General features: G+C 35.1%; 1 protein-coding gene across 2 annotated transcripts in view; it reads left to right on the top strand.

Annotated features, from left to right (window-relative positions):
• Positions 1 to 21664, top strand: part of LRRK2 (leucine rich repeat kinase 2) — a 213323-nt gene that overhangs the window by 80582 nt on the left and 111077 nt on the right. For both annotated transcript variants that reach the window (XM_018047920.1, XM_018047919.1), the window contains 7 exons: positions 4415 to 4533; positions 5408 to 5477; positions 6180 to 6397; positions 11016 to 11266; positions 11550 to 11698; positions 15833 to 15926; positions 21261 to 21447. In XM_018047920.1, coding sequence (XP_017903409.1) covers positions 4415 to 4533; positions 5408 to 5477; positions 6180 to 6397; positions 11016 to 11266; positions 11550 to 11698; positions 15833 to 15926; positions 21261 to 21447 — 1088 coding nt within the window. The remainder of the gene's footprint in view (positions 1 to 4414; positions 4534 to 5407; positions 5478 to 6179; positions 6398 to 11015; positions 11267 to 11549; positions 11699 to 15832; positions 15927 to 21260; positions 21448 to 21664) is intronic.

Below are 21664 nucleotides of genomic sequence, written 5' to 3'. Positions count from 1 at the left end.
ACAGTGAAAACACTGACTCAGACTTAGTTGGATTTCATATTCCATCACTGCCTAGAACCTTTTGTGGTTTGTGTAAACCTGTTACCCTTCTTAAAGGTAGTGTTGCTAACCTTCCAGGATTATTTATAGGAATTTGGAAAAAATGTATATGAAGTGTCTGAGAGAGTGCTTGCAAGTAGGAAGTATATTATAAATATTTTTATGTTTATTAGAATTAAAAATAATATTTTAATAACTCATGAGATAAAAAATTGACATGGTAAGATATTAATGGCAGTGATTAATGCTGACATTTAACATAATGCAGTTTGGTAAAAATGGGGTGAGGTGATTTTTTAAAATAGTATAATTAGTATGATTGAAAACTTTGGGTGATAGAATAAACGTATCTGAGAAGGTGATAACTAAGGATTATTCCAAAAATTTAATGTCTCAAGTTCAAGTATTTTTAGAAACTAACTTTATTGAGATGTAATTAGCATACAGTAAAATATACACATTTTAAGTGTATATTTTCATTTATATACCCATGTAATCATTACCACTGTTAAGTTATGCAACATTTCTGTCATCCAAAAAAGTCCCTTTACATGCCTCTTCACAAAAAAGCTGCCCCCTACTGCTGGTCTGCTTTCTGTCACAGTATACTAAATTAGTATTTTCTCAACTTTCATATAAATAGGATATCTATTTATCTCTGGCTGTTTTCTGAAGTGGTTATACCATATTATACTCCCATCAAATATACAAAATTACAGTATACAAAAATTCTAGCTTCTCTAAATGTTCATCATTTACTATATCATTTAGTATTGTATGTCACTTTAACTTTAGCCATTTTACTGAGGGTGTAGTCCTAGCACATTTGGGCTTAATTTTCATTTCCCTGGAAACTACTGATATTAAGATTATTTTCGTGTTCTTATTGACCATTCATATATATTTTTTGCAAAGTGTCTGTTCAGATCATTGTTAATTTTTAGTTGTGTTATTGTCTTATTGTGCTATTATAAGAGTTCTTTAGATATTCTTAACAGAAGTCCTTTGACAGATATATGAACTATAAATATTTTCTATCAGTTATAGCTTGTCTTTTTTATTTTGTTGATATTTTTCAAAGAGCAGAATTGTTAAATTTTAAAAACTGCAGTGTTTCAGTTTTTTTCTTTTTTGATTTGTGTTATTTTTATATCATTTAAGATATCTTGTCCTATCTCAAATTTGTGAATATTTTCTCCTGTGTTTTCTTATAGAAGTATGAAAATCTTAGCTTTTACCTTTAGGTCTATAATCCATTTTAAGTTAATTTTGGTATAAAGTGTTAGTGAAGAATTGACATTTAATTTTTTCCACATAGATATTCAGTTGTTTTAACATAATTTGTTGTATATACTTTATTTCCTTGTTGAGTTAATGGCATGTTTGTCTAATTTAATTGACCATATAGATGTTGTTCTATTTATGTATTCTTTATTCTGTGCAATTTCATTATCCAAAGCCATACTCTGTTGACTACTTTAGCTTAATAGCAGGTCTTGAAATCTGGTAGTATAAGTTCTCTGGTGGTATTCTTTTTAAAAATTGTTCTTATTATACTAGTTCTTTTTTGCATTTCCATATATTATATTTTGAATCAATTAATTTTATGCTGGGATTTTTATTAGAATTAAATCTACATTTAATATAAAATTAATATATAAATAATATTATACAGAATTAACATAAATAAAAATTGCTTTAGGTTAAATCTATAAATAAATGAGAGAACTGATGTTTTAATGAGTCTTCTGAGATATAAATGTAGTATTTATTTCTGTTTATTTGTATTTAAATTTCTGCCTCCAGTGTTTTGTATTACATGTTTTTTGATGCTATTGTAAATAGTATTGTTTTTAAATTCATTTCCAATAATTCATTCACTGCTGGTTTACAGAAATGTGGTTGATTTCTTCGTACATTAATGTATTATATGGGCTTGCAAAATTCATGAGTTCTAATAGCTTTTTGTTGACTGCATAGATTTTTTTCTATGTTCACAATAATGCCATTTGCTAAAAAAGATTTATTTCTTCCATTCTAATCTGTCTTTTAAAATGTTTCCATGTCCTGTTGCACTGGCTAAAATCTTTAGTATTATGCTGAATAGAAGTGCTAAGAGTAGGCATTGTTCCCTGGTTTCCAAACTTAGAGGGAAGGCATTCAGTGTCTCATCATTAAGCATGATGTTATCGTTTTTTTTTTTTTTTTAACAGATACTCTTCATCAAGTTCAGGAAGCTCATTTCTAGTAATAATTTGCTGAGACTTTTTATCATAATGGGTGCTAGAAAATGCTTTTCTGCATCTGTTGCAATGGACATATTTTCTCCCTGTATTCTGTTATTTAGTTTATTGCCATGATTTTCTCATGTTAAACCAAACATGTTTTTCTGGGATACATCTCAGTTGGTTACGGTGTATTATTCTTTTAAAATATTATTTGATTTTCTAAAATTTCATTAAGGATATTGCATCTGTGAAGGATATTGGTCTGTATTTTTGTTTCCTTGTAACTATGAGAGTAATGCTAACTTCTTGAAATGAATTGAAAATTGCTCCTGACTGCACTGTTTTCTGAAAGGTTTTTTGTAGGAGAGGTCTTATTCTTAAATGTTTAGTAGAATTCATTAGTAAAGCCTTGTATGTTAAGAATATATTTTTGGTGCAGAGGGGGAATATTTTTAATTATAAATGTAATCAATTTACAGTTATTTTGATTTTCTATTATTTCTTTTGTCAGTTTTTATAATTTGAAACTTTCAAGAAATCTGTCCTCTTTATATGTTACCAGTTTGTTTAATGATATTTATAATAATTCTCTTTTTATCCTGGTAATGCTTATATGATCATTAGTGATATCTGATCTTTAATTCTTGACATTGATAGTTTTTGTCTTTCTTTTTTTCCCTTTTTCAGTCTCACTTAAAAGTTATCAATTTTAATGATCTTTTTCAAAGAATCAGGTTTTTGCTTCATTTGTTTTCCTTTCTGTCCATGAGTCTGCCCTAGAACTCCCATCTAAGTTAATCTCCATGAACACTGATCTCCATTTCCTCATCTCAGGAAAGCTACTGGGCTTTGTTTAAATTCCTTTTCACTACCCATAGCCCTTAAATTGCTTACAGGCAGGAAGCTAGGGTGCCTAAAAGGTTCACATAATTTGTTTTCATTCTTTCAGGGATTACACAGTCCTACACTGTCTGCAGCCCAATATCTGTGTGTGTGTGTGTGTGTGTGTGTGGTAAGTCACTCAGTTGTATCCGACTCTGTGACCCCATGGACTGTAGCCCACCAGGCTCCTTTGTCCATGGGATTTCCCTGGCAATAATACTGAAGTACATTGCCATTCCCTTTTTCAGGGGATCTTCCCAACCCAGGGATCAAACCCACATCTCCTGCTTTGGCAGGCAGATTCTTTACCACTGAGCGACTGGGAAGCCCATGTCTGAAACCAATTATTTTTTTAAAAATTGCCAATTTTCTAGTTATTTGTTGTGGGGAGGTTAAGTTCAGTGTTTGTTATATCATCAGGGCTGAAAGAAGAATTCTCTTTAAGTGTTTTTTAAATAAAGGATAATATCAGAAATGCAACTGCAAAAATGACTTGATTTTTGGTTAGGTAAATTTTACAATTTGTTTTGACACAGTTTTTATGCTTTAAAGATAAAGAGTGGTAGAATTTAAAATAGCATGGTTCTCAAAAGTAGCTCTACATTATTTATCCTTAAAATATAACTTAGCCTTGATCCTTATTTTCTTGAAAGTCTATAATTTTAAAAGCAATTCTCACCTCTCTCTCAAAACAGTAATGCCAGCTAAACTGTATTTATTTTAATGTCATTTCATGAATTAAACTATACAATATGTAATTAAATAAAAATGTACTTAAACTTGCTGAGTGTTAAAGTGTGATTCCAATATTTAAAACAAGATTTGAAAAATTTTTAAGAAAAATTCAGAGAAACAAAAAAGAATAACACTGATCAGATTTATGTATAAACTTTCTCTGCTTCCAGGTATTAATTTTAGCACTTGTAACTATACTACTTTTTTTTTTTCTTGGCTTTTTCCTGCCATACTGTGAGCTCACTTAAGGCCTGGGTTACTTTTCCTGTTTATCTTTATCCTGCACTTACTCAGCTTCTAGTCTTGTGACAGCCATTCAATAAATAATTGTGGATGGAAAAAAATGTTGAATTTGAAAATGAAAAGCCAGCATAGTTTATCTTTTCTACTTTAAAGATGTTACAAAAGGAATTGGGTAAATCCATTCATGAAAATGTGCTTAAAAATGTTTTGTGATTGAACTATGATGCTAGCATCTTATGATTAGGTCAGCATTTTTTACTTGCCTTTGTGTTATTGTTTAAAAATAGGAAGTGAAGGCTCATTTCTTGTGAAAAAGAAATCAAATTCAATTAGCGTAGGAGAATTTTACCGAGATCCTGCCTTGCAGCGTTGCTCACCAAATTTGCAAAGACATTCCAGTTCTTTGGTAAGTTATATTGTAAAAACTGTACTTAAATATTGTACATTTTGTTGACATTCTTTTAATAACTGAAGTTGTGTGTCAAAGCTAGATACAGAAACTCCCTAATGTGTGAAAGTGCTCTCTCTGTACGTATATGACAGTGAAAGTTGCTCAGTCCTGTCCAACTCTTTGCGACCCCACAAACTATACAGTCCGTGGAATTCTCCAGGCCAGAATAGTGGAGTGGGTAGCCTTTCTCTTTTCCAGGGGATCTTCCCAACCCAGGTATTGAACCCATGTCTCTCTCATATTGCAGGCAGATTCTTTACCAGCTGAGCCACTATATATATATGTATGTATATATAGTGTGTGTGTGTCTGCGCATACATACGTGCATATGCTATTTTGAATTTACGTTTGTAGACTTTTGAGCATGTCTGGGGCATATATGTGCTCTGTACACTTTGAAATAGTTATATTCTTTTTTCTTTATAGAGCATCATGTCTGTGGAGCACAGACTAGGTCTGTGTCTTATGGTGTGGCTTGGTTCCATGAGTACTTTAGCTATTAATAATAATCTTACAGTGGTAGTGGCTTAGTCACTAAATTGTGTTTGAGACTTGAACCCTTATGGACTGTAATCTGTCTGGCTCCACTGTCCATGAGATTTCCCAGGCAAGAATATTAGAGTGGGTTGCCATTCCTTTCTCCAAGGGATCTTCCCGACCCAGGGATTGAACCAGGGTCTCCTGCACTGCAGGAGGATTCTTTATCAACTGAGCCACAAGAGAAGCCCAGTGATCTTATAGTGACTCCTAAAGAAATCAGCCAGGAAAATGTTCTCTTTGCTCTAAACAGTGATGGTAATTTTATTATAAATGTTTATTTGTTTAATAGGGACCCATTTTTGATCATGAAGATTTAATAAAGAGAAAAAGAAAAATATTTTCATCAGATGATTCACTCAGTAAGTAGTTGAAAGTAATCATAAGTAAACAGATATTTTGAGCAGAATATTCCACTTTATAAATTTCCTCTGATTATTCAGATTTTCTTGGTACGAGTTTCATCATACATAACCTCAAATTTTATTTACCTAGTGATTCCACGGAAATCATTCTGTAGAAAAATGAAAGTGGAAGTGAAGTGAAGTCGCTCAGTCGTGTCCCACTCTTTGCGACCCCATGGACTGTAGCCTACCAGGCTCCACTGTCTATGGGATTTTCCAGCAAGAATACTAGAGTGGGTCGCCTTCTCCAGGAGATCTTCCCAACCCAGGGATTGAACCTGGGTCTCCCGCATTGTAGGCAGATGCTTCACCGTCTGAGCCACCAAGGAACACATCTATAAATTTAAAATTTAAGCTTTTATGATGTTATACCAGACACTTTTTATCCTTCCTGCTGTTTTCCTAAAATGTAAATAAAACCCTCCACCAGTGCCACTCTTAATGTTCTTCTCTAGGTCTGGTGTTTTTTATACTACTTAAACTACCTGATTTAATATTTATTATTGACTTTCATGTCTGACACTGGAATAAAAGTTTCATAGTTTGGTTCTCTATTCCAGTGCCTTGAAGAGAACCTGACGCTGGTAGATGATCAATAAGCATTTACTGAACAAAGTTAAATTGCTTACTTATATCTCCATTGTTTGTTTTTGACAAAAGGAGCCTCAAAATTCCAGTCCCATATGAAGCATTCAGAGAGCATGTCTTCCCTGCCTTCTGAGAGAGAATATATCACATCGTTAGACCTTTCAGCAAATGAACTAAGAGATGTTGATGCCCTGAGCCAGAACTCCTGTATAAGTGGTCATTTGGAGCATCTTGAAAAGCTGGAGCTTCACCAGAATGCACTCACAAGCTTTCCACAACAACTATGTGAAGTAAATTTAATTTATCCTTATAATTCTCAGGATATTTCAAGAGCATCTACATTTGTGTCTAAGTTGTACGCTTAAGTCTTTAGAAAGAAGGTTCTACTTTTGTGTCATTGGACAGTAACTCCTCCATTGTTCTGGTTGTCGCACAAGTATCTTAGTTCATGTGGTCTTTCAGATGCATCTTTGCGGGTAGACAGTGGGAACGGAAATCTGATTAAAAAGGAATTCTAGGTTCTGTCCTAATGATTCATGGTATGTATTAAAGTCTGGCAAGGTTGCATGTTGATTATGCCTTCAATTATTTTATTCTAGTAAGACAACTTAAACTGTTTAAATTAAATTAGATCTGGTTTTATGGTCCTGACTTTGTTCAGCTACCAACTGTATGACAATAAGAACATATCACTCCCACTGCTCTAGGCCCTCATTTTCTTGTCTGCAAAACAAAGAGGCTCAGCTAAACTATCCACAAGGCATTAATCAAGTCTTAATATTATATGCACCTTAAAAATTGATTTTTATGCTCAAAATTCCTATTTTATAGCAATTAAATTTTAAAGTAATCTGCCAATAGGGTAGTCCTCTGACTACTTACTTTGTTCATCATTTTTATGTACTATAGATTAGAATTCAAAGATATGCTTATAAATTCAAATGATCATAACATTGCCTTTTAAATTATTAAGTGAATTCTTGGGTTGAACTGTAAAGTTTGATAAAGAATTATATGTTTTTAAAAAACTAATATTGTTGCAAGTACACTTCCCCTTTTTCTAACATAAAATTTACCATAATTTTGATACTTTAAAAGCAGAATTGTATGATTTTTAAATATATTTAAGTGATATATTTCCCTTAAAGTTTGTGCATCTGAAGGGAGAGAAGAAAGAAAGGTGATCCCTACCCCCACCACGATGTCTAAAATATGGCCCCTCTCTATCCTCCTTTTTCCAACTTACAGGGGCTCATTTTAGATCCAATCTCCAGGCTAAGTTGGATTTCTGTGGCACCCACTCTTTTTTCTCCAATGCTCACACTATAAATTTGAATCTAAGGTATGTTGTCCTCACTAAGTTATAAATTCCCTCAGAACAGAAACTGTTTCAACCTGTTCATGCCTGCCCTCAGTGCCTAGTAAGTACAGGAAAGGCTGTATAGATGATTACTGAAGTAATTTGTGAAGAAACTAATGACTGTCACTTGGCTGACTGTCAGTAAATATTTACTAAAGAGTAAGTAAAGGATAACTAGAGTTTAGCCCAGCTAAAACAAAGAAAATATGAAGAGAACATGGCATTATATATTTATACATAAATATATAATATAAATAATTATAAATGCCATTTATATATTATAAATAATATTTATATTATACATTAGGACATTCAAAGATTCTGTAGTCAGCAAAACAAGACCTGGAGCTAACTGTAGCTCAGATCATGAACTCCATATTGCAGAATTCAAACTTAAATTGAAGAAAGTAGGGAAAACCACTAGGCCATTCATGTATGACCTAAATCAAATTCCTTACAATTATACAGTGGAAGTGACAGACAGATTCAAGGGATTAGATCTGCTAGACAGAATGCCTGAAGAACTATTGATGGAGGTTCATAACATTGTACAGGGGGCAGTGGTCAAAGCCATCCCCAAGAAGAAATGCAAAAAGGCAAAAGGGTTGTCTGAGGAGGCTTTACAAATAACTGAGAAAAGAAGAGAAGGAAAAGGCAAAGAAGAAAACAAAAGATATATCCATCTGAATGCAGAGTTCCAAAGAATAGCAGGGAGAGATAAGAAAGCCTTCCTCAATGAACAATGCAAAAAAATAGAGGAAAACAACAGAATGGGAAAGACTAAAGATCTCTTCAAGAAAATTAGAGATACCAAGGGAACAATCATGCAAAAATGGGCTCAATAATAGACAGAATGGTATGGACCTAACAGAAGCAGAAGATATTAAGAAGAGGTGGCAGGAATACACAGAAGGTCTATACAAAAAAGATCTTAATGACCTGGACAAGCATGATGGTGTGATCATTCACCTAGAGCCAAACATCCTGGAGTGTGAAGTCAAATGGGCCTTAGGAAGAATCAGTACAAACAAAGCTAGTGGAGGTGATAGAATTCCAGCTGAACTATTTCAAATCCGAAAAAGATGATGCTGTTAAAAGTGCTGCACTCACTATGCCCTCACATTTGGAAAACTCAGCAGTGGCCACAGGACTGGAAAGGTGTTTTCATTCCAATCCCAAAGCAGGACAATGCCAAAGAATGTTCAAACTACCACACAATTACACTCATTGCACATGCTAGCAAGGTCATACTCAAAATTCTCCAAGCTAGGCTTCAACAGTATATGAACCAAGAACTTACAGATGTACAAACCTGATTTAGAAAAGGCAGAGGAGCCAGAGATCAAATTGCCAACATCTGCTGGATCATAGAAAAAGCAAGAGAATTCTGGGAAAACATCTACTTCTGCTTCATTGGCTACACTGAAACCTTTGACTCTGAATCACAGCAAACTGGAAAATTAATTTGAAAGAGGAGGTTATAAAATAAAACATGTATTACTACATGATTACTCTATGGTTAACTCTTATTTATATTAAAATGTATTTTTATAATACAAATTTATGTATTTATGTATATAAATTATATACTTATTAAAGCTCAACATTCAGAAAACGAAGATCATGGCATCCGGTCCCATCACTTCATGGCAAATAGATGGGGAAACAGTAGAAACAGGGTCAGACTTTATTTTTTGGGGCTCCAAAATCACTGCAGATGGTGACTGCAGCCATGAAATTAAAAGACGCTTAGTCCTTGGAAGAAAAGTTATGACCAACCTAGATAGCATATTCAAAAGCAGAGACATTACTTTGCCGACTAAAGTCCGTCTAGTCAAGGCTATGGTTTTTCCTGTGGTCATGTATGGATGTGAGAGTTGGACTGTGAAGAAGGCTGAGTGCCGAAGAATTGATGCTTTTGAACTGTGGGGTTGGAGAAGACTCTTGAGAGTCCCTTGGACTGCAAGAAGATCCAACCAGTCCATTCTGAAGGAGATCAGCCCTGGGATTTCTTTGGAAGGAATGATGCTAAAGCTGAAACTCCAGTACTTTGGCCACCTCATGAGAAGTGTTGACTCATTAGAAAAGACTCTGATTCTGGGAGGAATTGAGGGCAGGAGGAGAAGGGGATGACCGGGAATGAAATGGCTGGATGGCATCACTGACTCGATGGACGTGAGTCTGAGTGAACTCGGAGTTGGTGATGGACAGGGAGGCCTGGCGTGCTGGGATTCATGGGGTCTCAAAGAGTCGGACACGACTGAGCGACTGAACTGAACTGAACTGAAGTGTATAATTACATACTTATATATAATATTATGACCTCTTCTGTCCTTGGGATTCTCCAAGTGAGATTACTGGAGCGGGGTGCCATTCCCTCCTCCAGGGAATCTTCCTAACGCAGGGATTGAACCCATGTCTGTTATGTCTGCTTCATTGGGAGCAGGTTCTTTACCATTAGTGCCACTTAAGAAGTCCATAATATAAATAAACATATAATATTTGTACCACATAAATATAACATATATGATATAAATATATAATTATAAACATCATTTATATATTATTCAAATAATGTTTATATTTATATAACATTTCGTACATTATATATTATATGCTATATAATTGATTATAATATATATTGTATAAATTATAAAATATATTTATAATCATTATATATAAAATAACATGTTTTATATATTATTATTTTATAATTATAAGATAGTATTATATATTTATAATTGTATATATAGCATGTAATATATATATCATTATATATGCTATAAATATGGTATATAATATATATTGTATATAACATACAGCTTGCTTATTATATATTTAAAATTCATATATTATGCATAGTTTGTAAAACATATTTGTCTATTGTACAAATTATAAGATTTATATATAATTTATAATATATTTATGATGCCTAAGTATATAATTAATATATAATGATATAAATAAATGATAGAGTATAAACATTAGAAATATAACAAATATATAATTATTAGTAATATAATAAATATATAATATCTTAAAAATAGAAAATAGACTTTTAAAACAAAATATTTCATTTGAAAGAGGGGTTTATGAAATAACACATGTATTATATACATGACTACTTTATGTTTATATCTTACTTATATTAAAATGTTAGGCAATATGTAAAAGCTAGAGAAAAACATATTTCCAGGATTATGTTGTACTGCTTATTCATTAAGTCATTTGTTCAAGTATTTGTTGGAGCCTATTATTCTTCCATTTTACTCATTGCAAGAATAATTTACCACAAAAGCTGAATTAAACTTTAAACCTTATTTTGTGAGCCTGCTTTTGACTGTCCACCTATTAATATTTTTCCTGTCTTTACCCATTTTATAGCAGAGCAGATAGGACTAGTGAGTATACTGAAGTCATCTTGTCGATTGTATTTTCAATTTTTTGAAAAAGTCTTAATGGTCGTAGTTACCAGAGATGTGGAAGACAGAAATAATAGCTAGATTTAAGTTTTTCAGATGGTTCATTTAAACATTTTGTCTTTTCAGACTCTGAAATGTTTAACACATTTGGATCTGCATAGTAATAAATTTACATCGTTTCCCACTTACTTGTTGAAAATGAATTGTATTGCTAGCCTTGATGTCTCTCGAAATGACATTGGACCCTCGGTAGTTTTGGACCCTGCTGTGAAGTGCCCGACCTTGAAACAGTTTAACTTGTCATATAATCAGATATCTTCTCTTCCTGACAACATTGGTGATGTGGTAGAGAAATTGGAACAGCTCATTTTAGAAGGGTAAGCATGTCTTCATTGAAGACAAAACGGTTGCCTCACATTGAAGTTTCATAAGGTTGATACACAGTGACATTGTTTCCATAGTAATGAGTTTTACATGGTAAAATGATAAAAAAAAAAGAGACAATTCATAATGTAGCTTCTATCAGTTGACTTAAATTTTTACAATTAATTTAAAAGTTAATAAATGTGCTTTGATGCTATTTTTGAAGATGATTGACTGCTTTTCTCCAAAGCCTGTGAGTTTATGCAATTTAATCCTCACTTTGTCTCTTATGACTAGAAATAAAATATCAGAAATATGTTCTCCTTTGAGCCTGAAGGAACTGAAGATTTTAAACCTTAGTAAAAACCACATTTCATCTTTATCAGAGGACTTCCTTGAGACTTGTCCTAAATTGGAGATTTTAAGTGCCAAAATGAATTTTCTTGGTAAGTACTTTTTATGAGACTTCTCTTTCCAGTCATTTTGAGTGTTATATGGGTCAAATGAAACAAATAAAAGTAATCATATGAGACCTGTATGAACATTTTAGGTGGGGATTAAAAGGTGGTGTTTCAGTTAAATATCATGCTAGAGTTTTAAATATAAATTTTGCAGGTTGCTGATAAAAAGAAGTGAGCTGTCAAGCCGTGAAATGTGGAGGGAACTTAAATGCATATTGCTAAGTTAAAGAAGCCAATCTGAAAAGATTACACACTGTATAATTTTAGCTGTATGATATTTTGGGAAAGGCAAAGCTAACAACCAGAAATTTCCAGGATATTGGAGTGAGGGAGAAAGTGTTGGCTGTCCATAGACTTCTCCAGGCAAGAATACTGGAGTGGGTAGCTGTTCCCTTCTCCAGGGGCTCCTCCCAACCAAGGGATTGAACCCAGGTCTCCTGCTTTGTGGAGGAGCCACCAGGGAAACCCAAGAATACTTGAGTGGATGGGCTATCCCTTCTTCAGGGGAATCTTCCCCACCCAGGAATTGAACCGGAGTGTCCTACATTGCAGGTGGATTCTTTACCAGCTCAGCTACCAGCGAAGTCCTGTCAAAGAGTAAACTCTATTGTAAACGAAGAGTAAACTCTGTTGTAAACTGTGGACTTTGCTTAATAATATTGACCCATCAGTTATAACAAATATACCAAACTATTCTACTCTAGGGCTTCCCTGGGGGCTCAGATGGTAAAGAATCTGCCTGCAATGTGGGAGACCTGGGCTCAATCCCTGGGTTGGGAAGATTTCCTGGAGGAGGGCATGGCAACCCACTGTAGTATTCCTGCCTGGAGAATCCCCATGGGCAGAGGATTCTGGTGGGCTACAGTCCATGGGGTTGCAAAGAGTTGGACACGACTGAGCAGCTAAGCACACAGCACATTCTATTCTAGGTGTTCATAATGGGGAAAAGATGTATGCGTTTGGGCTGGTGGTGGTGAGGGGAAAAGGTGAATATGGGAGAACTTTGTATTTTCCTCTCATTTTTTCTGTAAACCTAAAGCTGCTCTAAAAATTGGTCTAGTTTTTTAATTCTAAAATATTAAAAATTATATTATGGTATTTAACATGCTGTTATTGTCATAGACTCAAATGTCAATATCTTATGAAAAGTGCTAGTCACTCAGTTGTGTCCAACTCTTTGTGACCCCATGGACTGTAGCCTGCTGGGCTCCTCTGTCCAAGGGATTCTCTAGGCAAAAATACTGGAGTGGGTTGACATTCCCTCTTCAACCGAGGGGGATCTTCCCAACCTAGGGATTGAACCCAGTCTCCTGCACTGCAAGCAGATTCTTTCCCACTGAGCCACCAGGGAAACCCGAGACTGCAGTATCTTGGAGTACAAGTAGTCATTAATCTATGGTTCTGTGATTATACTAAAATTTCAGTATGGCTGCCTGAGATGGTTGAAGCAGAAATACTGGGTTTCCTACTGAAATTTGTTCATCAGTTTTCTGGAGTATATGTGCTATTATTATTTTTTAGGAATCAAATTAATCATTTAGAAGTTTTCAAATTAGTTAGCTTAATATGTATTTATTGAGCTTTTGCTCTGTTCAAAATATTATAATCATGGACTATATGATTGTCACTTTTGTTAAAAATCCTGGAATACTCTATGTTCTCTTAGCATGTGAGACAGCAGAGATTTATGTTCACTTTAGCCTGTCTGCAAATTCTAACATTGAGGAACAAAATACTTTTATGGTAATAAATGGGAACATTCCCCCTATTTTAGCTTCCTTAATGGAGGCCATACATACTTTGCCACCCACATGCCTATTCTATAATAGCAGAATATAGTTTGACTACTTACTTTAAAATATTTTATTTTTATACATTTTTAAGAAACTACTAACAATGAAATCCATATTAATTTACGTAAAATTACTTTCCTTCTCTTTCCCTTCCTTTCACCCTCTTGAATATTGACCATGTTCTTACCATGAGCCTGAAACTGGGTATAGAATTATTCACTCACTAATGAGCAAAGCAATTCAGACTCTGTCCTTAAGGAACATGCAGTTAAGTTCAGAAGACAGACAGTAAGTAATGATGGAATAAATGAATGTAATTGTATATTGCACTAAGTGCTATGATGATAAGTTTCAAGATGCTCCGAGGGTACCTCAAGGGGATCCGATCTACACTGTGGAGATAGGGAAGTGTCTGTGTTTGTTGCATTTAATTAGATCTAGAAAAAAGAGCATCTGAGGGACCTTGAGGCTAGCATATGGTCAATATGTCATCTCAGCTGAATCTCACAAAAATCCTATAGGGTGGAACAAGTATGATCTCTGCTTGACTAATTGAGGAAGTTGAAGTACTGAGATTTTTGTGTGAAATGTTCAGGAACATAGAATTAATTAATTAGTTGTTTCAGGAATCTGCTTTCTTTGCAGGACACAAATTTAATAGTTGTAGAAATGGCCTTATATTTGGAAAAACACCCTATGGATGTGATAACCTCAGTGGAACTCTAACCACTAAAAATTCCTCTGTGAAATGAAGTTTCAGTTCTTTGATTTTATGAGTCTTTCTCATATAGAATGAGAAAGCTCAAGAATCTCTGAACCCAAAGACTCTTAATTCCTAAATGGAGAATTACATCTATTATACTAATTTATTTTGCTACAAATACTTTTGGGAAATAGGTAAGATATAGCATGTAACTTTCTGCTTGTTAGGAAGACAGCTTCTAGTAATGTCCTGGAACATTTTGACCCCTGAAGATTTTCTTGATAAAGGATAACCCATATTATTAACCTTGAAAATGCTAAGAAATAATTTCTCAAACCACTTTCACAGAACCACAGATTTTCAGATCGCTAAACAATCTCAGGCTTCATCTGAGTTAGGTGCACTTTTACAGATAACAAAACAGGCAGTATGATTAATTTAGTTTCCAAAATTATGTTCCATAGAATTTTATTCCTTGGAGGTACCTTGTTTTAATACTGTATTTCCCTTTTGGAAATTCATAAAATACGTTAAAATGTTGACAGCTTTGGTGTGACTTCCCTGGTGGCTCAGACAATAAAGAGTCTGCCTGTAAGGCAGGAGACCTGGGTGTTGACAGCTTTGAGATATTTCACTTTATTTGGCCTAATGTTTCCCCATTCTCTGAAGATCATATGATCAAAGAATGCTTTTATTAAGTAGCATCCATAATTATTCAATGGACTTTGCTGGTGGCTCAGATGGTAAAGAATATGCCTGCGATGCAGGAGACCTGGGTTCGATTCCTGGGTCAGGAAGATATGCTGAAGAAAGGAATGGCAACTCATTCCAGTATTCTTGCCTGGAAAATGCCATGGACAGAGGAGCCTGGCAGGCTACATTTCATGGGGTCGCAAAGAGTTAGACACAACTGAGCAACTCTCACTTTCAATTTCATTTTCATAATTATTCCATAGAATATTCTTTACAAGACGGTGTTAAAGAGAATTTTTATATCATGCTGCAGATTAGTAAAATATTCCAAAATGGTTTTTTAAACTTACTTCAGTAGTTTGAATTAACATATAATATATATAGGGCTTCCTAGGCGGTGCTAGTGGTAAAGAACCCACCTGCCAATGCAGGAGACATAAGAGACATGGGTTCGATATCTGGGTTGGGAAGATTCCCTGGAGAAGGGCATGGCAACCCACTCCATCATTTTTGCCTGAGGAATCCCATGGACACAGGAGCCTAGCCAACTACAGTCCATAGGATTGCAAAGAGTAGGACACGACGGAAGCTACTTAGCACACTGCACGCACGCATAGTATATGTCACATAATATCACACATACTTTGAAATGAATATTCTAATGATTTTTCCTTTGTGCAGACGTTAGAAGAGTTTATATTTAGACACTTGTAGAGCTTTCAAGTTAGAAGATTCTTATAATTATGGTGTATTATTTTAATATTTTGTGGTAGTATTAACTAATTTTAAAAGTAGAACTTTTTACTGTCAGAGTAAGAATAGAAATTAAATTACATGTCAGATCACTGATAGCTGTCTTAGTGTGGAATCTGGTAGAAATCTAGTTAAAGTGATTAAAATGTCCATTAACTCACCTTTATTTTCTCTTAGCTGCTATGCCTTTTTTGCCTTCTTCTATCACAAGCCTAAAATTATCTCAAAACAGATTCACATGTGTCCCAGAAGCAATTTTACATCTCCCACAGTAAGTTTATTATTTTAATTTTACAAACCACATGAGCTGAAACAGAACTTTCAGAAACTTGGTTTTAATTTAGACATATAGATGTAATTGATTTCTAAACCTACTAAGCTTAATGTTTAAAAATCTATGAATGTTTGATTTTTATTAGGCAAAAGACCTAAGTTGTTGTTTGGACTTTTAAACTTTTATTTTAATTTAATGTGTTGTTGCATAGAAACAATTTAAGAGTAATTAATGGTTACATTATTATAACCAAATGAGATTGTACTGGCTGTCACTTTAACTTTTAAAATTTCACTTGCTTTGGGGATTATGTTGCTAAGACACTGTTAACTTTGAAGTTATATTTCAATTATGTTTGAATGACATTTTTGGTAAAAATTTCTGTAGTTTCAGGTATTTGGGAATATTTTTAGTTAATTTCATTAAAAATAAAGTTTCGTGTTAACTGAAAATTCAGATATTAAATGGCTTTCAAAGGTGTTGTCATCTTAAACAACTATTCTACTAGTGTTATATATTATAAGCAAAATCCATAAAGGTACATGTGCATATATATATACATATACAGGCAAATAATCCTTAGTTGTAATTTAGCAATGGAAGGTGTGAGACAGATATATAGTAGTCAATTTAAAACTAGCATTAAAATGTGTGGAACACTGTTCTAACTGCTTAACAGTGTGTCATATCTTTAATCTTCCTAATAATCCTATGAATATCAGTAGTTGCTATTATCACCTCTACTTTATAATGAGAACACTGTTTCATTAAAGAGAGGAAATAACTTGCCCAAAGTCATAGTTCAAACCACCACACTGGTAGTTTGATTTCAGACTCTTAATTCTGACATACAAGCACCTATAGAATATAGATGGTCTAATATTTTAAACATATTGCTTTGCTGAAAATGTGTTTGGAGACAACTTATTTATAAAAATTTATTAGGAGATTAATGTCATAAGAAAGGTTTCTTCCTAGAGAGCCAGAAATTTATACAGTCCTCTGTTCATTTCCAAGGCAAACCATTCAGTATCACAGTAATCCAAGTCTATGCCCCAACCAGTAACGCTGAAGAAGCTGAAGTTGAACAGTTCTATGAAGACCTACAAAACCTTTTAGAACTAACCCCCCAAAAGATGTCCTTTTCATTATAGGGGACTGGAATGCAAAAGTAGGAAGTCAAGAAACACCTGGGGTAACAGGCAAATTTGGCCTTGGTATACGGAATGAAGCAGGGCAAAGGCTACTAGAGTTTTGCCAAGAGAACACTGGTCATAGCAAACACCCTCTTCCACCAACACAAGAGAAGACTCTACACATTGATATCACCAGATGGTCAACGCCAAAATCAGATTGATTATATTCTTTGCAGCCAAAGATAGAGAAGCTCTATACAGTCAGCAAAAACAAGACTGGGAGCTGACTGTGGCTCAGATCATGAACTCCTTATTGCCAAATTCAGACTAAAATTGAAAAAAGTAGGGAAAACCACTCGACCATTCAGGTATGACGTAAATCAAATCCCTTATGATTATACAGTGGAAATGAGAAATAGATTTAAGGGAATAGATCTGATCGATAGAGTGCCTGATGTACTATGGACAGAGATTCGTGACATTGTACAGGAGACAGGGATCAACCATCTCCATGGAAAAGAAATGCAAAAAAGCAAAATGGCTGTCTGGGGAGGCCTTACAAATAGCTGTGAAAGAAGAGAAGTGAAAAGCAAAGGAGAAAAGGAAAGATAGAAGCATCTGAATGCAGAGTTCAAAGAATAGCAAGAAGACATAAGAAAGCCTTCCTCAGTGATCAATGCAAAGAAATAGAGGAAAGAACAGAATGGGAAAGACTAGAGATCTCTTCAAGAAAATTAGAGATACCAAGGGAACATTTCATGCAAAGATGGGCTCGAAAAAGGACAGAAATGGTATGGACCTAGCAGAAGCAGAAGGTATTAAGAAGAGATAGCAAGAATACACTGAAGAACTGTACAAAAAAGATCTTCACGACCAAGATAATCACGATGGTGTGCTCACTCACCTAGAGCCAGACATCCTGGAATATGAAGTCAAGTGGGCCTTAGAAAGCATCACTACGAACAAAGCTAGTGGAGGTGATGAAATTCCAGTTGAGCTGTTTCAAATCCTGAAAGATGATGGTGTGAAAGTGCTGCATGCAATATGCCAGCAAATTTAGAAAACTCAGCAGTGGCCACAGGACTGGAAAAGGTCAGTCTTCAACCAATCCTAAAGAAAGGCAATGCCAAAGAATGCTCAAACTACCGCACAATTGCACTCATCTCACACGCTAGTAAAGTAATGCTCTAAATTTTCCAAGCCAGGCTTCAGCAATACGTGGACCGTGAACTTCTAGACGTTCAAGCTGGTTTTAGAAAGGCAGAGGACCCAGAGATCAAATTGCCAACATCCGCGGGATCATGGAAAAAGCAAGAGAGTTCCAGAAGAACATCTATTTCTGCTTTATTGACCATGCCAAAGCCTTTGACTGTGTGGATCACAATAAACTGTGGAAAATTCTGAAAGAGATGGGAATACCAGACCACCTGACATGTCTCTTGAGAAACCTATATGCAGGTCAGGAAGCAACAGTTAGAAATGGACATGGAACAACATACTGGTTCCAAATAGGAAAAGGAGTACGTCAAGGCTGTATATTGTCACCCTGTTTATTTAACTTCTATGCAGAGTACATCATGAGAAATGCTGGGTTGGAAGAGGCACAATCTGGAATCAAGATTGCCGGGAGAAATATCAGTCACCTCAGATATGCAGATGACACCACCCTTATGGCAGAGGGTGAAGAGGAACTAAAAAGCCTCTTAATGAAACTGAAAGAGGAGAGTGAAAAGGTTGGCTTAAAGCTCAACATTCAGAAAACGAAGATCATGGCATCTGGTCCCATCACTTCATGGGAAATAGATGGGAAACAGTGGAAACAGTGTCAGACTTTATTTTGGGGGGCTCCAGAATCACTGCAGATTGTGACTGCAGCCATGAAATTAAAAGACACTTACTCCTTGGAAGAAAAGTTATGATCAACCTAGATACCATATTCAAAAGCAGAGACATTACTTTGCTGACTAATGTCCGTCTAGTTAAGGCTATGGTTTTTCCAGTAGTCATGTATGGATGTGAGAGTTGGACTGTGAAGAAGGCTGAGTGCCGAAGAATTGATGCTTTTGAACTGTGGCGTTGGAGAAGACTCTTGAGAGTTCCTTGGACTGCAAGAAGATCCAACCAGTTCATTCTAAAGGAGACCAGTCCTGGATTTTTTTGGAAGGACTGATGTTGAAGCTGAAACTCCAGTACTTTGGCCACCTCATGTGAAGAGTTGACTCATTGGAAAAGACTCTGATGCTGGGATGGATTGGGGGCAGGAGGAGAAGCTGACAACAGAGGATGAGATGGCTGGATGGCATCACCAACTCGATGGACATGAGTTTGAGTGAACTCTGGGAGTTGGTGATGGACAGGGAGGCCAGGTGTGCTGCAATTCATGGGGTCGCAAAGAGTCGGACATGACTGAGCGACTGAACTGAACTGAATTACACTATTCTTCAAACACTATCTTCAGGTGTACATTTCCAGTGTTTATATGTATTTCTTTAAATTTATTCTCTTGTTTCACAAATGAGCATGTACTTGGCCACCTTTAGGCTCTAAGCTTAGTTTTAAAGCCAAGAGGCATTGCCTTTGAACAACTTGACAGTTGTCAATTTTGTCTCAGTCACATTGTTGATCACACATATGTGTCTTGCCTTTCATATAGTCAAATTAATTTTTTCACTTTCAAATTTTTTTATAAAGTAACTAGAGCATAACCTAATATCATTTACAAAGTAGAGCAAAAATGTTGCTTTAGATCTGAATCTTGGTCTAGCAGATCTTAGAATTAATTTACCATGCTTTTAATATGTTGGGTGAAAAGAATCAGTAACAGTAGTAAAAGTCCAGGCAACCTTTTACATAGTCAAATATACCACAGTTTCTATCTTTAGTCTTTTTACACATGTCACCTTATATGTGACATGTGTTTTCCTGCTGTTTCTTACAAACTTTTTTCCCTGGTGGCTCAGACGGTAAAGCGTCTGCCTGCAATGCAGGAGACCTGGGTGTTCAATTCCTGGCTTGGGAATATCCCCTGGAGAAGGAAATGGCACCCCATTCTGGTACTCTTGCCTGGAAAATCCCATGGATGGAGGAGCCTGGTAGGCTACAGTCCATGGGGTCGCAAAAAGTTGGACATAACTGAGCGCTTCATTTTCTTTTTGGGTAGCTATTCCTGCATGAAAGCAACAAATTTTCATTGAGGGCCTTCTGTTTACAAGATATCATGCTCAGTGTTATAATATATTTCACACTGAGACAAGCTGGTAATAAACTTGAGGACCTGACCTCTGAAAAATCCCTCCAGATTTTAATGAGATTGAAGAGAGAAATGGAAGCTACATATTTGTGAATCTTGTATAGAAGGCAGGAATTTTAATGACTGTTTTTGCATTTGTTGATTATGATTTCTCATGCATCATAAATGTTTGTAAAATACAATCTTTCATTCTGATTGACATTTTTATATTTCTGAAGTAGGGAAATTAGACCTCAATTTAGTTTTTATTGGGCCTTATTTAAATGTTCCTATTAAGACGTGCCTTTTTTTTTCCTACCGCATATACCTTTACAGATACAAAAAAACCACACCTGTGTACTCATATATAAGATTTTTAAAAATTTTCTTTTCATTAATTTCTTTTAACTGAAGCATGATTACTTACAATATTGTGATAGTTTTAGCTATACATCGAAATGAATCAGCCATGGGTGCCCATGTGTCTCCCCATCCTGAACCCCCCTCCCACATCCCTCCCCACCCCATCCCTCTGGATTGTCCCAGAGCACCGGCTTTGAGTGCCTTGCTTCATGCTTCGAACTTGCACTGGTCATCTTTTTACATATGGTAACGCATATGTTTCAGTGCTGTTCTCTCAAATCATACCACCCTTGCCTTCTCCCAGAGAGTTAAAAGCTTGTTCTTTACATTTGTGTCTCTTTTGCTGCCTTGTATTTAAGATTGTTGTTACCATCTTTCTAAATTCCATATATATGCATTAATATACAGTGTTGTTTCTCTTTCTGACTTGCTTCTCTCTGTATAATAGGCTCTAGTTTCATCCGCCTCATTAGGACTGACTTAAATAATATTAGTTTTAAAATTATATCTTATTCTCACTCTGCCGAAAGTTGTTTGTGATGTCATTTCATGTATTTAGGAAATACTCATTTGATTTTTATTCTCGACATTATATTGTTTCAGCCTGCGGTCCTTAGATATGAGCAGCAATGATATTCGATATCTACCAGGTCCTGTGCACTGGAGATCTTTGAACTTAAGGGAACTCTTGTTTAGTCATAATCAGATCAGTATCTTGGACTTGAGTGAAAAAGCATGTGCATGGTCTAGAATAGAGAAACTACATCTTTCTCATAATAAACTGAAAGAGGTAAAGAGATCATATTTGTTTAAAATTATTGCCAATTTGAAAAAATGTGCTTTTGTAATGTCTGTTATCATAGATGATCATTTCGAAATCTGTTATTTGATACTCCTTACTTTTTGAGTAAGATCTAATCCTACCCTGAGGTAAGTGGGTATACTAACATGCTTAATTTCCTTAAAGATTGCCTTTTTTGCTTTCTTTTATTTTGAATATATATTTA

Source organism: Capra hircus, chromosome 5 (genome assembly GCF_001704415.2).
Source record: "Capra hircus breed San Clemente chromosome 5, ASM170441v1, whole genome shotgun sequence".
NCBI lineage: Eukaryota > Metazoa > Chordata > Mammalia > Artiodactyla > Bovidae > Capra > Capra hircus.
This window is presented reverse-complemented; position numbering and strand designations above follow the sequence as displayed.